We start from the raw sequence: 14,870 nt of genomic DNA on the forward strand, positions 1-14,870 counted from the left end.
CTTTTCTCCATGGAAAGGGCTGTATAGAACAAGGAAGTCTGGGAACTTTGCTTTCTCTTTCAGTATTCTGAAAGAAGTAGGACCCTACTAATTGTTCAGGAGGCAGCTTGAACATCCACTCCATCATTTTCCTATCTCCGGCAGCTGCCTCTCAGCATATCTGAGGGCTGATTTACATTGTTGGCATATATCATAACTTACATATTACTGGATAATAAATATTTTTTAGTATGAATACTACATTTGGTTTATCCACTAGCGGATATTTGGGCTGTAAGGTTCTTTTTGAACTTATATTTTCAGTTATCATGGGATTATTAAAAGTGGAAAAACTGAGCCATAAGTCCTATGGTAGTATGCCCAGTCCTGTGTAATTATACATTCAGTTATTTGAAGAATTGACACTTTGTGAAGCTGACTAGACCATTTTAGATTTCCACCAACAGATATATATATGGTAGTTCTGATACTGCCAGAACTTTGCCAATACTGTTTTTTTTTTTTCAAAGGTAGTTTGCGATAGCACAGCGGGTAGGGCATTTTCCTTGCACACAGCCAACCCAGGTTCGATTCCTCTGTCCCTCTCGGAGAGCCTGGCAAGCTACCAAGAGTATCCCACCTGCACAGCAGAGCCTGGCAAGCTACCTGTGATATATTCAATATGCCAAAAACAGTAACAAGTCTCACAATGGAGACGTTATTGGTGCCCGCTTGAGCAAATTGATGAACAACGGGAGGATGGTATTACAGTGCTACAGTTTTTATTAAAACTTACTTAGATGTGAGGGGAGAGAAAGAGAGAAGTGCATTTGAAAGAGAACACAGGCTTCTCCTGAGTGGAAATAAGCAGAGACAGAGAAAGGCAAACCATACATGGCTTTAAGGGAAAACACAGGCTTGAAAAGTAAGCCCATCTTTGCCAATACTTAACATTGATTCTGGTAATACTGTGTTATATGTGAGGCAGCATCTCATTATAGTTTTATGAAATTGTAAAATTTTATAAAAATCATTATAGGATTTATTTGTTAAGTTGAGCAAGAAAGTAGAAAACTGAAGATAAATACTAGCTGTTCTTAGTATTTTGCTTTGCCTCTTCTGCTTTTTCACTTATCTGTAAGGTTTGGTACTACCATAGCCTCTTTCAGAGGATTGAAGCAGAGGGAATATTTGCAGCAGCAGACTCATACTTGAGGTCAGCATTACCCACATACCAATACATAGACATAACAAGAAAGAAAATTATAGACTGCTGTCTTTTCCTCTTGACATTCATTACTATCTCCAACCAGTATAGAGATTGTATATCAGATGTACTGTGTGCATCTATCTCTATCTCCATGAAAAGACATTAGGACGGGCTTGAAAGTTTTATTTAAAAACAGTGTGATTTTGTAAATGTCCTTTAATTATACTCTTTTTACTTAAATATTTAAGAAGATCAACTAATTTCCTTTTTTACGTTGCACTATTTAACCAATGAAGACAAGTAAAACAGTTTGGACATTGAGTGACGTTTGTTTAGCGCTGTTTTGTTTATATTATGTATAGGTTCACTGTATCACTGTCAACCCATTGTTCATCCATTTACTGGAGCAGGCGCCAGTAACGTCTCTTCGCCCCACCCTGAGATTTTAGCAGCCTCTCCTTTCTTGTCTTTCCCAACAATCGAGGCTCTTTCAGGGTCACGGGAATGAGACCTGTTATAGTTACTGGTTTTGGCATACTGAATGTGCCACGGGGAGCTTGCGAGGCTTTGCTCATGTGGGGAGCTTGCCGGGCTTTCCGAGAGGCATTATGTATATGTTAAAAGATAAAAACATTTGGGGCTGGAGTGATAGCACAGCGGTTAGGGCGTTTGCCTTGCACGTGGCCAACCCGGGTTCAATTCCCAGCATCCCATATGGTCCCCAGAGCACTGCCAGGAGTAACTCCTGAGTGCAGAGCCAGGAGTAACCCCCGTGCATCACCAGGTGTTACCCAAAAAGAAAAAAAAAGATAACATTAAACCAAAATGTATGTGTATGTGTCCGAGAGGCATCATGTATGTTTTAAAAGATTAAAACATTAAAACTTCTAAAAATTTATTCTCCGGGGAACCAGAGAGGTAGTGCAGTAAGTCATCTGGCCTTATATACGCCCGGTATGGGCTTGAACCCCAGCACTTCATTCGGTCCCTAAACCCACAAGGAATATCTCCTGAGCACAGAGCCAAGAATACACCTAGTACAGCCAGGTGTGACCCAAAATCCAAAAATAGATAAGCAGAAATTGACTTTTTTGCTTAGCATACCATTTGCCTCTAATCCTGCAGTAGGTGTTAGATCCAGGAATGTGGGTCATTTTCATATTATCAATTATTTTATGTAACATTGGCTTTGGAGGGATTCTCTCCAACTCTTAAGAAGGTGTTAAACCTTTTTAAAAAAAATTGTCAAGAATTCCTGTTTCAGTGTTTATATTCACATAGAAGGCTTATTAATTTTAATCATGACTGCCCAGCAAAGTACATTACAGAATAAAAGGGACAAATGTATAAAGGGGGGGCAAGATGGAGGTTGACTAAAAGACTAAAGAAATCTTAATATGATTGGAGAAAATGAGCTTGTGAAGAATGAATGGTCTTGTATTAGAGCATGGTAGTTTATGTTTAATTCTAAATACAAGTTTAATAATTTTAAAACTTTTTTCACCTACAGACCACATCAGCATCAGCATCTACATCACCATTTCAGTCTACATGGTATGGTGAATCTGAGATAACTCAGGGAGCACGCTCAAGATCACAAAACCAGCAAAGGGATCATGACTCAAAAAGACCTAAGCTTTCTTGTACCAACTGTACATCTACCTCAGCTGGGAGAAGTGTTGGACATGGTTTAAATGCAGTGTCAGGTAAGAATTAAATTTGTGTAAAAGTCACTATGATTTTTGGAGTAAATTTTTTTTCAAAAATAGACAAAGTGTTTTCTATTTCTATTACTATTACTTACAAAGTAATATATGTAAGACATGTCAGTCAGCGATGTAATAGTGGCTTTCCAAAATATATCCTGTATTATGCCAGAACTGAAATTTACTTTGGATTTTACAGATGTCTTATGCAAATAGGTATTAGCAAATTTTAATTAATTAGAATGGCTCAAGTTGATAAAAGTGTTGTGCATTCTACTGATTATTATAGAGGATAAATTTGGTTATTTGGGGGCCATATCCCTCAGTGTTTACCTAATCTACTCCCATCTTTGTGTGGGTTTGTGTCTGATAGTATTCACCGGTGCATGTTGTTCTGGGGGTTGACTCCTGAGTTCCTGCATAGGAAGCATTTGCTCAACTCTTTGAGCTGTCTCTCTGGCCTCATTTTTAAAATAGTTTTAGAGGAGTCACGTTTACTACAAAAAATCAAGCATGTTTTTTAAAATAATACCGAGGTGGTACATGATAAAATTCTTAATCAAAAATAGTTGGTTTTACTCTAATTGTTGGGTACAAGAAATTAGAAAGGCATGGTTCTATCCCTTTGACTAGGTATATGATATTGGATGAATTAACTGACCACACTGGAATTTAAATTTTTTTGTTTGCTTTGGAGCCACACCTGTGGTGCTTAGTAATCACTCCTGGCAGAACTCAGAACCATACAAGGATTGAATCTGAGTCAGTTGCATGCAAGACAAGCACCCCATCAGATGTACACTCTACCCCATTTATAGATTTATTAAAATTACTTTTTTGTTGACATATTTCATTACTGTTTTACATGCTTTTTTTTCCCCCCTTTTTGGGTCCCACCCAGCGTTGCACAGGGGTTACTCCTAGCTCATGCACTCAGGAATTACTCCTGGCAGTGCTCAGAGGACCATATGGGATGCTGGGACTCGAACCTGGGTTGGCCGTGTGCAAGGCTAACACCCTACCCGCTGTGCTGTTGCTTCAGCCCCAATGCTTAATATTTTGTAATTACAAATTTCTTTCTCAAATTGGAAAGATCCAGAGAGGATCACGGTCTCCTTCATCATTTAATCCCTTTTCATATAAAACAAAGACTAGCCAAAGCTCAAATAATTTAAAGTAGGACAGAATTTGTGATAACACAATTGGAGATTAAATTATTTCCAATTCAGTTAATATTAAGTAGTTCTTTTCTACTCTAATAGTACTGCTATGGAATGGCATTAAGTATTGTAATGGGCCATTGCTTATTGACTTTGACTTTGTGGACAAACACCGTTTTGTATAGATACCTTTGTTCTCTGCTTTGTAAAGAGCACACATTTCCCATTTTCATGCATCTTTAGCTATTTTCTAGCTTGCTTTTATTTACTTTCATGAAATATCTTGTATTTGGCATGTTTTATATTTTCTGTAATCATTTCATAGTCATGAATGGAACTGTGACATTCACATCATGGGGTAGATTAAACTATAATATAATAGTTATTACTACTACTGAAGATTTGTTATCAGCACAGTCTTTAAAAGTTTTCTTTGAATTAAACTTCTTCATTTATTTTAAGATTCTTCTTGGAGGCATAGTCAAGTTCCTAGATCATCATCAATGGTACTTGGATCCTTTGGAACAGACTTAATGAGAGAGAGGAGAGATTTAGAGAGGAGAACAGATTCCTCCCTTAGTAATCTTATGGATTATAATCATCGAAGTGGTGATTTCACAACTTCATCCTGTACGTATTTTATATATAGCTTATATTGTTAGATTTTCCTACGTAACATTAAGATCATAATACAGAAGAATAAATGAAGTTAATCTTTTAAAGATACTTTAGTATATGTTTTCTACTATTTTTTATGTTAAACAGTACATATTTATAAGTACTCAGATTGTTAGCCCGTGAATGTTACTTGCTATTATCATTTTGAATGTGTCATAAATATACTAATTGTATACTTCAATATAACTTGTGTTATTTTAATTAATAAGAGTTAAGAATCTGTGTTTAACTAAAGCTTGACTTCTTTGTAAAGCATAATCTAGAATTAGTTTGACATTAGAGTCTTTGATTTCATTCAGTTAAATAAAGGGACATACTCTTTTCTGTCAGTATATAAATGTAAGTTATTCAAAAATAAATACCATAAAATAGTAAGTAATGAAAATCAAATAAAGGTGACAAACACAAGAGGTAGTATGTAGAAAATAACAAGTTTGTTTTTAAAAGGTTTGTGTTAATAATGATCTTACTAGGACAACTCCTTCCTCCCCTGTCTCTTTTTTAAGATCAGTAAGTCATTTTTTTGTTGCTTGGCTTTGGATGGGAGGTACTTTATAGACAGTGTCCATTGCTTCTGGGTTTAGTATATGACAGATTTAGTTCTAAATAGTTTATCCTTTCATGAGACCCATGTATTCTCACAGTACCAATCTAGTGCTTAGTATATGGAAGAGTATATTTTATAAAAAGAACGCTCTAGTGATTCCCATCCCATTTGAAGATTAGAACTACCAGTAATTAATAATTTATTTATAAAATGTAGGTACTCTTAGCTCAAAGCCAGTATTAAAGTTTAATCTTATGTTATAATGTTGCTAATAACCTGAAAGAAAATATAAAAGATTGAAGAAATGCTTAGCTGTTAGCATGGTCTCTATAAAATTATACCCTTTCACAAGGATAATAATAATTACATGAAAAAATACCTATCTTCACTGTGGAGTCAAAAGTGTTTAAAACATCTCCCTATGATTTTGCTCTTGTTAGTAATTTAATATTAGGCATTGAATTTGGCCTATTTAAAATTCCTTATCCAAGGAGTGGAGAGATGGTACTGTGGGTGTGGCACTAGCCTTGAATGCAGATGACCCTGGTTCACTCCTCAGCTTCCCATATGGTCCCCAAGTGCCAGCAGAAGTGATCCATAAGTGCAGAGCCCTGAGTAATCGATGAGCACACTGGGTATGCCCAAAAAATGAAATTCCTTGTCCTGACAGACAGTAATACTCCTACCATTTTGTTTTCTGATTAATAAATTCCGCTGTTTGACCTTAATCAGATTAGTGTGATGTTTGCCTCACAAGCTATAATGTATTTTGTGAAGTTTTTTATAAAAATGGTTTAGCTTTATAGTTATATTGCAGTAATCAGTTTGAATTCTGGATCTCATTTTTGTAAAATTAGTAGTAGCTAAATGGAAATTTGTTAATGCTCAGATTATTTTATATAATTGGCATTATTTTTCCTTTCAAAATTAGATGTTCAAGACAGAGTTCCTTCTGCGTATTTACAGGGAGCAAGACCAAAAGAGAATTCAGTGAGCACTTTACAGTTGAACACATCATCCACTAACCACCAGTTGCCTTCTGAACATCAAACCATGCCATGTTCTAGGGACTCGCGTAGAAATTCTTTAAGATCAAATTTTTCTCCAAGAGAATTGGAATCTCCACAAGTACACAGTATACAGCCTGGGTTTTCTTATATTTCAAATCGAGATGAAACCTCACCCATAACCAGTTCGGATAGAGTTGGTTCATCTCAAAGATCATTTCAAGTATCTTCTGACAATGAAGGTAGACGAACAACCAGAAGATTGCTGTCACGTATAGCTTCTAGTATGTCTTCTACTTTTTTTTCACGAAGATCTAGTCAGGATTCCTTGAATGCAAGATCATTGAGTTCTGAGAATTCTTACATTTCTCCAAGAATTTTGACAGCTTCACAGTCTCGTAATGCAGCATCAACTTCTGACCTTCCTGATAATAGGTCATCCGAAGCTTCTCAGGGATTTCGATTTCTTAGGCGAAGATGGGGTTTATCATCTCTTAGCCAAAATCATAGCTCTGAGCCAGAGTCAGAAAATTATAACCAAGAATCAGAAGGTAGAAATACAGGACCATGGTTATCATCGTCACTTAGAAATAGATGTACACCTTTGTTCTCTAGAAGGAGGCGAGAGGGTCGAGATGAATCTTCAAGAATATCTACCTCTGATATACCATCTAGATCTCATCATATTTTTAGAAGAGAATCAAATGAAGTGTTCCATCTTGGAGTACAGAATGATTCCCTTGGGGCTGCTGCCACCAGACCACAAGCATCTGCAGCTTCCGGCAGTGCAGCCATCGGTAGTTCTGCATCAGATTCAGCTTACAGCGGAAGGAATACAGGAATAACTGGAATTCTTCCTGGTTCTTTATTCCGATTTGCTGTCCCCCCAGCACTTGGAAGTAATCTGACCGACAATGTCATGATCACTGTAGATATTATTCCTTCCGGTTGGAGTTCTTCTGATGGAAAAAATGATAAAACTAAAAGTGCACCTTCCAGGGACCCAGAGAGACTACAGAAAATAAAAGAGAGGTAAATTTAAATCATAAAGAAGATTTAGAGAAATGTTTTTTCTAAAATGGCTCCTTAAACATTTAAAGTTCCTTCCTTAAATTTATATCCAGTAAGGTATATATCTCAAAGCAAGTGGTTCAGTGTATGAAAGTTAAAAGATAGTATAGACACTAGAAGTATAAGGAAGTTATCTATAAAGATTATTGGTTTTGTTTGGGAGCCACACTTAGTAGTCATAGGAGACTTTGTTGTACCAGGAATCAAACCTAGGACTCCTGTATGCTTTGCCTTCAGTCCAGCCCCTGTAGGTTACTTTTCTCATTTATTTTTGTTTTTGGGTTTTTTGGGGGGGTTATACCCAGTGGTGTTCAGGGGTCACTCCTAGCTCTGGGCTCAGGGGTCATTCCTGGCAGGCTCAGGGGACCATATAAAGTACCTGTGATCAGACCTGGGTTGGCTACATGCAACGTAAGCACCCTACACACTACTCTATACAGCCCCTTTTCTCTGGTTTTGATACAGATAAAGATCAAAATCTGGTAGCTTATATTGCTAAACCAATTTTTGTAAGGACATAAAGTCATGAGTTTTCTAGTCTCTCACCCTTTGTTTTTATTTTTTTAATGTAGGAGTATTTCTATTTCTTCAGCCATGATTAAGCTGATTGAATTGGGCATGAACTCCACATTACTTTTTTATTTTATTGTATCACTGTGGTCTCTCAGCTTTTATTAGGATGATTGATTTATCATTTATTATATTTCTTACCTCACACCTCATATCTTTTTGAGACAAAGTAGGAAAAGTTGCATAATTTTAAAATTTTGCTTTTGAAGTTCAAAGGTGTATCATGAATATAATTTTAAAATCTGAAATGGTGTTCAGATAAGGTATTTTGGGTGGGTTATTTCATAAAGACCTAATGTGAATGAATTGTTCAGTAGCATACTTATTACTGTTAGTTTGGATTATTTTATACTTAAAAAGGAATGCATTTAAAACCACAGGACCCAAAAGGGGGGGGGGGGGCAGAGAGAGAGAGAGAGAACAAAAGGGAATGCCCTACCACAGAGGCAGGGTGGAATAGGGGATGGGGGGTGGGAGGGATGCTAGGATCCGGGGCGGTGGAAAATGGGCACTGGTGGAGGGATGGGTACTTGGTCATTGTATAACTGAAACCCAAGCACAAAAATTTGTAAGTCTATAACTGTACCTCATGGTGTTTTCACTAATAAGAAAAAAAAGAAAAAGAAAAAAAAAAGGAATGCATTTAAATCTAACTGGTTGTAAAAGGAGTTCACTTTTCTTTTTGTTTTTTCCTTTTTGGGTCACACCTGGCAATGCACAGAGGTTGCTCCTGGCTCATGCACTCAGGAATTACTTCTGACGGTGCTCGGGGGACCATATAGGATGCTGGGAATCTAACTGAGGTTGGCCGCGTGCAAGGCAAATGGCCTACCTGCTATGCTATTGCACCAGCCCCAGAAGTTCACTTTTTTGAGATGTTAATTGTCAGGCTACTATACACTTTTATTTTCCTTATGGGGGCGTTAGTTACCATGTGATTTATTCTTTTACTATTTGCTATTTTTCCTTTCTTGGGAAGGTGAGATTTATTTTACCCTGATAATCTTAACTTGGGATGGAGGGGTGGGAGTGGGGCTGCTTGGAACATACCCAGGAGTGCTCGGTCTTATTCCTGGCTCTGCATTCAGGACGTGGGGACAATATGGGATGCTAGAATGAACCTAGGTTGGCCACTTGCAAGGCAAAGTGCCCTATCCTCTTACTATTCTCTCCAGTCCTAATCTTAGCTACTTTATAGCAATTTACTTTGATTTTTAAGCTGCATGCTGAAGTATATAGTATGGTTGAGTTAAATTTTGAGTTAAATGGTTGAGTTAAATTTTTTTTCAGGTGAACTTGAGTGGTAGTATATTACAGCAAAGCATTAGGAATTCTCAGAAGAAACAGATAAGCCAGCATTACACCATCATTGTAAACTAGCAAGTGTTGTTTATTTAGCCATAGCATATGCTTTGTCTTCCTTTTACTCATATTATTTTAAGACATTTTAAATAAGAGAATAAAATTGTAGAATCTCAGAGTTAAACTACTGGAAACTATGATGTGAAGAAAGTTAAATTTAAAGGTTAAAATAGATTCTTATGTATCAGATTGGCTCTCTGGTTAATCAGTACATGAGAATCATCTAATTTCCTTATTATACACATCTTATTTATATTTAGGAATTAATGTATCCAAAGTTTTATAACAAAAATTTTTAGCCATCATTCTGCATTTGAACAGTTTGTATTGGCCTCTTAGAGGATATAGGTTAATTGCAACTGTTCCACCCTTGGACTACTCTTACTGAAATCAGAATGATTTAATGACATTTCTGGGTTTGGGAAAATAGACAAAATATGAAGGCATTTTTTTGTGATTTAATACAAAATGCTTGTCATTTTAAACATGGTTCTAGTCTACTGTAGAAATTAAAATCTTAGGGATATTTGTAAAGTGATTTTGAAAACTAACTTAAAACTGCACTTCTGAGGGGCAAAATTGTTTAAATCATTTTACTCTAATGATCTTTAAAATGATAGAATTTTCTTTCTCATAGACATATTGGGGGATCTCCCAAGCAATCCTCAGGGCCCAGATAAAACCCCCAGCAATACAGGAATAGTCCAGATGATTCAATATTCAGCTGTGTGATACTTTGCTTTTCTAACTGAGCAGTGCTGGACTACCAGGGGCGCTCCTGGTGCCTGGTGGTACTGAATTTTGCATTTCCAGGAGATAGAACTCTGACCTCCCAGATGCAAAGTATGTACTTAAGCACTTCAAGCTATCTCCCTAACCACATCAGAAATGTGTTTTCATGGTGAATGCAGTTTGTTGTTGTTTCTTTGTATTCAGGAAAAGCATGAATAGAAATACTCCCTGAGTAGAAAAATAGAGATCCTTTTGGGGATTGTATACAATTTTAAGTGACCAACTTCAATAAGTCATGATGGCCCTATTTAGGAAATACATCTTTTTCCAGCCTTCTTTTAGAGGACTCTGAAGAAGAAGAAGGTGACTTGTGTAGAATTTGTCAAATGGCGGCCGCATCATCATCTAACTTGCTGATAGAGCCATGCAAGTGCACAGGAAGTTTGCAGTATGTCCACCAAGAGTGTATGAAAAAGTGGCTACAGGCCAAAATTAACTCTGGTAAGATTTCGTTCAGAATTTATGCAAAAGATTCATGTATTATGCATATTTTAGTTAACACATCTGATCATAGTTTATTTTTTGCTAAATGTATATTCATCAGAATCTTAATTCTGCTTAAACCACATTTGTAGCAAAGGTGTTAAAGAATATTAGTCTTACTTAATAAAACTAATTTGTGATTTTTTTAAAATTTTATTTACTAAAAAATTTTTACATGTGCAGTAAAAGTGATTCAGTTTATATTGATATTAGATTATGTAAAAAATCCCTTTATATCAATTAATATACTTCTTATTGGTTTTTTGTCTTTGAGAAAGACTCAGCTCCAATACTGCAGTGTCAAGTTCTGTATAGAAGAAAAATGTAGGAATTAACTTGAGTGCTTATTACCGACAAAGTTTTATATACAGCATGTAGAGGGGAGTGAGCACAATTGAAGGTGCATTTGCTTTTGCATTGGTGTTGAAGGTATTCTTTGTTGAGGTGAGGACATCTAATTAAAGCAAGTTGAGCTAGGTATTTCAGGATGTGAGGGCAAGAAAGCAGTCCAGCAGAACCACTTGTGCGAAGACTTTAAAAGTGAATATGGAGGGCTGGAAGTGATAGTATAGAGAGCTGGACATTTACCTTGTATACAGCCTACCCAGTTTTAATGCGTGGCATTTCATATGGTCTCCCAAGCACCAAAACACCAGGAGTAATTCCTGGGCACAGAGCTAGAGTACCCCTGTGCATTGCAAGGTATGACCCAAACCTCCCCCCAGCAGTATAAATTGAAAGTGACTTGTGTGTCTGAAACACTAAATAAAACCCCTTGTATCTGGATAAATTAGTAGATAAAGTGAAGATATGATATGGTTGAAGTAAGAGAATTTAGCAGTGCAGTTTGACTTCTAACACTAGTCTAAAACTTGGATTCCTCCCACCCACCCCATTCCCCATCACATGTTTTTTAATAGATGCACCATGGGGTACACCATTACAAAGTTGTTTCAGTCACAGTATTCCGACACCCATCCCTTCACTCTAGTGTGCATTTTCCACCACCAGCCTGCCTCTATTTCAGAGACTTTTATTCCTTCACCCCACGCACACCCCTTCCCCTCCCCCCCCCATTTCTCTCACTTGCAATACAGGTACTTAAAGGTTATCATGTATATCACTTTACCTCCTTTCCGCACTTGGCTCTTGTCCACAGTGATCATTTCCAACTACCATTGTCATAGTGGTCCCTTCTGTGTTCTAACTGCATTCCCCCCTTCCTTATGGCAAGCTTCCAACCGTGGACCAGCCCTCCTGGCCCTCATTTCTACTGTCTTTGAATACTATTCTCATATTATGTGTTTTTCTATCCCATAAATTAGTGCAGTCATTCTTTGTCTGTCTTCCTTTAACTCATTTCACTTGACATGCTACTCTCCATGTTCATCCATGTATAAAAAGCTTGGATTTTTTAAAATAATTTTTTATTTTATAAGTTTTATTTTTTTAATTTTATAGTTCACAATATTTATTTTAATTTTTTATTTTATAGTTCACAATATTTATTTTAATTTTTTAATTTTATAGTTCACAATATTTGATTACACTTGATATTAAAACACAATCCCACCACCATATTTTGGATGTCCCAACCCCAACCCCTGACCCAAAGCAAAACTGAAATAATATTTTGTATTGTGTTATGAAAAACTGCTGAAAATGCTACAAAAAACAGTTTCCTTAGAGGATAGAGTGTAAAGAGTATGAAAATTGTTGTATTTCACTGAGGAGTCATGAAGCCCTTCTATAAGAGATCACTAACACATTTCTAAAGGTTGAGCCTTGCGTATCTGTTTTTAAAAAAATTTCCTCTTAAGATTGGTTGCTCCCACTTTGAACATCATCAAATGTGGTGCGGTACTCTTGGAGTACGAGTAGGGTGTGTGGTACAAATGTTGTGCGGCCTCGTGCTCTAGGAAGAGACTCACTCATGGGTGAGGCTCGGCCTGAGCCTTGTGGAGGGGGTTGTGAGCATGGCGGCAGTTGAGTTCTGGAGGTTTTCGGCTACTGGGGCTGGGTTCCTAGGGGTGGGGAGGGGTCTCACCCACTCGCCTTCTGGGTGTCTCGAATGAAACAGCGTGGTGTGAGGTTGGACGGCATGGTTATAGCATGGTTATAGCAAGTGTCATGTTTCCTTTGCGGAGAGAAGGACATGTGACTCTGGGTGGTGGCTAATGATGAGATTACCTGGTGCCAGCCAGAGGTGGCTTATGGGCATGACTGCTGAGTTGCTGGAGACGGGGATACAGGCAGAGAATCCCCCGTTCCAGGTCCCATTGAACCCAGAGTTCTTAGTCACAAAGTTCTGCATACCTGGGTTTTCTGGGGGTTCACTCATGGGTAAGGCTCAGCCTGAGCGTGTGGCGAGCAGCTGTGAGTGAGCGTGGCAGCAGTTGAGGAAGCTTGGAATTTTTAAGTACAATGGAAAGCTATTAATGGACAGGTGAGTAAAATTTCATATTTTGGCTACTCAGGAAGTATAAGAAGTGAGACCAACCCTTAATCTATTGTTGTAGCACTTCGAAAGAATTTCTGGTGGTAGTAGATTAACGGGATCTGGTGCATTTTGGAAGTGTTTCTGTAAGATTTGCCAATTGTATTTGAAGTAAAATAAGCCAGTACTTTCAGTGAGTAAATACTGGCATTATTTACTAAATACTGGATAATAAGAATTTAGGGCCACCAGAGCGATGGTACAGCAGGGAGGACGTTTGCCTTGCACGCAGCTGACCTGAGTTTGATCCCTGGCATCCTTTGTGGTTTCCCAAACACCTCAGGAGTGATTTCTGAATGCAGAGCCAGGAGTAACCCGTAAGCATCGCCGGGTTTGACCCAAAAAGCCAATAAATAAAGTTTTTTAATTACTTTGAAAAATTTTAGGGACTGAAGAGATTCTCCAGATGCTGGGGTGCTTGTCTTGCATGTGGGCTGACCTGTGTTCAATCCCTAGTACCCCATTTTGTCTCTTGAGACATGCCAGGAGTAAGACCTGAGCACTGTCAGAGGGGTGTGTGTGTGTGTGTAAATATATTTGATCATAGTATTAGAGGATATAGTAAAAAAGATCCAGTGGGATGAGAAAGATAGAAAAATACCTAAGGTTAGTAAATATATATTGTGTGAAGTTGAAGGTCTGAAAATGATAACTTGGTGTGACAGGCAAAAAAAGTGGTAATGGTTCATTTTTATTTTATTAATCTGTTGGAGTAGTTTAGTGACCTCTCCAAGCTGAAAATTATGAGGCTACTTCCTCAACCAGGGTATAAGAAGCCACTACAAGAGGTTACCTTTTCTTCTAAGCAAACCTGATTTCAAAGCTACAGCATAGGCCATCTCACCATAGCAGCTTTGCTGTGTTTTATTAAGATAGCCTCGTAGACTTTATTAGTTACTGCTCCGAGGTGTTATTAAGATTAAATGCATGCTTCATATATTTCTTAATGTAAGGATCTAAAATGTTAAACCCAAAACCTTGACTCACCTTCCCATAAATTAGCAGTTAGATAATTTGTTAGAGACAGAAAACAGAAGACTGCACTGTTTAAGAATATTGACTGTTTTGTAATTGACAACACTTGTTTTAAATAATGGATACACTTACCTGGGCTTCTTGAGTACCACTCCTGCAATCTCTTAGATGCACACCCTCCTTCCCCCCCACTATTCTCAGGCCCTTGGCCTAGAACTTGTTACACAGGCTCTGCTGCAGTGCTCAGAGAATCAATCCCAAAGTCAGCTGTATACAAGGCATGTGCTATGACCCCTTAAGTGCTCAGGGCTTACTCTTGGCATGTCTTAAGAGACAGTATGGGGTGCCAGGGATTGAACCCAAGTCGGCCCACATGCAAGACAAGCACCCTACCCTCTGGATTATCTCTTCAAATCTATTCCTGAACATTCTTAAGTTTGGGGTTTGTCCCTGATTTCTCATAAATACTATTGAACAGATAACTATATTTTTATTGTAGTTAGGTTGCACACAATCCTAAGTACATACACGAGGCTGCCCCAGATACAATCCTGGCACTGGAAATGACCAGTCCTCTGAGTACCACCTGGAGTGATCTTTGTGCACAGCTGGGTGTGGCACCAAAGTAAAATTTTTTGAAAGAGCCCCATCATGTGAAAGATACATTTGATACTCATTAAAACATTAATTAAGCATCTTCTGTATATATACTGAGAAATAAAATAGGCATATGCAGTCAGGGGGCTACTGAATGAGAAAGTGTAAAGATAAAAACCTGGTTTTTAAAACTGCAGGCATTAAGGAATAAACACATTCTTGTGCTGTTTTTGAAC

At 37.7% G+C, this 14,870-nt stretch overlaps 1 protein-coding gene across 4 annotated transcripts in view; it reads left to right on the top strand.

Annotated features, from left to right (window-relative positions):
- Positions 1-14,870, top strand: part of MARCHF7 (membrane associated ring-CH-type finger 7) — a 43,855-nt gene that overhangs the window by 16,687 nt on the left and 12,298 nt on the right. For all 4 annotated transcript variants that reach the window (XM_056110178.1, XM_056110177.1, XM_056110175.1 and 1 more), the window contains exons 3-6: positions 2,700-2,895; positions 4,518-4,685; positions 6,212-7,319; positions 10,354-10,523. In XM_056110178.1, the coding sequence (XP_055966153.1) occupies positions 2,700-2,895; positions 4,518-4,685; positions 6,212-7,319; positions 10,354-10,523 (1,642 nt within the window). The remainder of the gene's footprint in view (positions 1-2,699; positions 2,896-4,517; positions 4,686-6,211; positions 7,320-10,353; positions 10,524-14,870) is intronic.

This window comes from Sorex fumeus, unplaced genomic scaffold (assembly GCF_029834395.1).
Source record: "Sorex fumeus unplaced genomic scaffold, SorFum_2.1 ptg000009l, whole genome shotgun sequence".
Taxonomy (NCBI): domain Eukaryota; kingdom Metazoa; phylum Chordata; class Mammalia; order Eulipotyphla; family Soricidae; genus Sorex; species Sorex fumeus.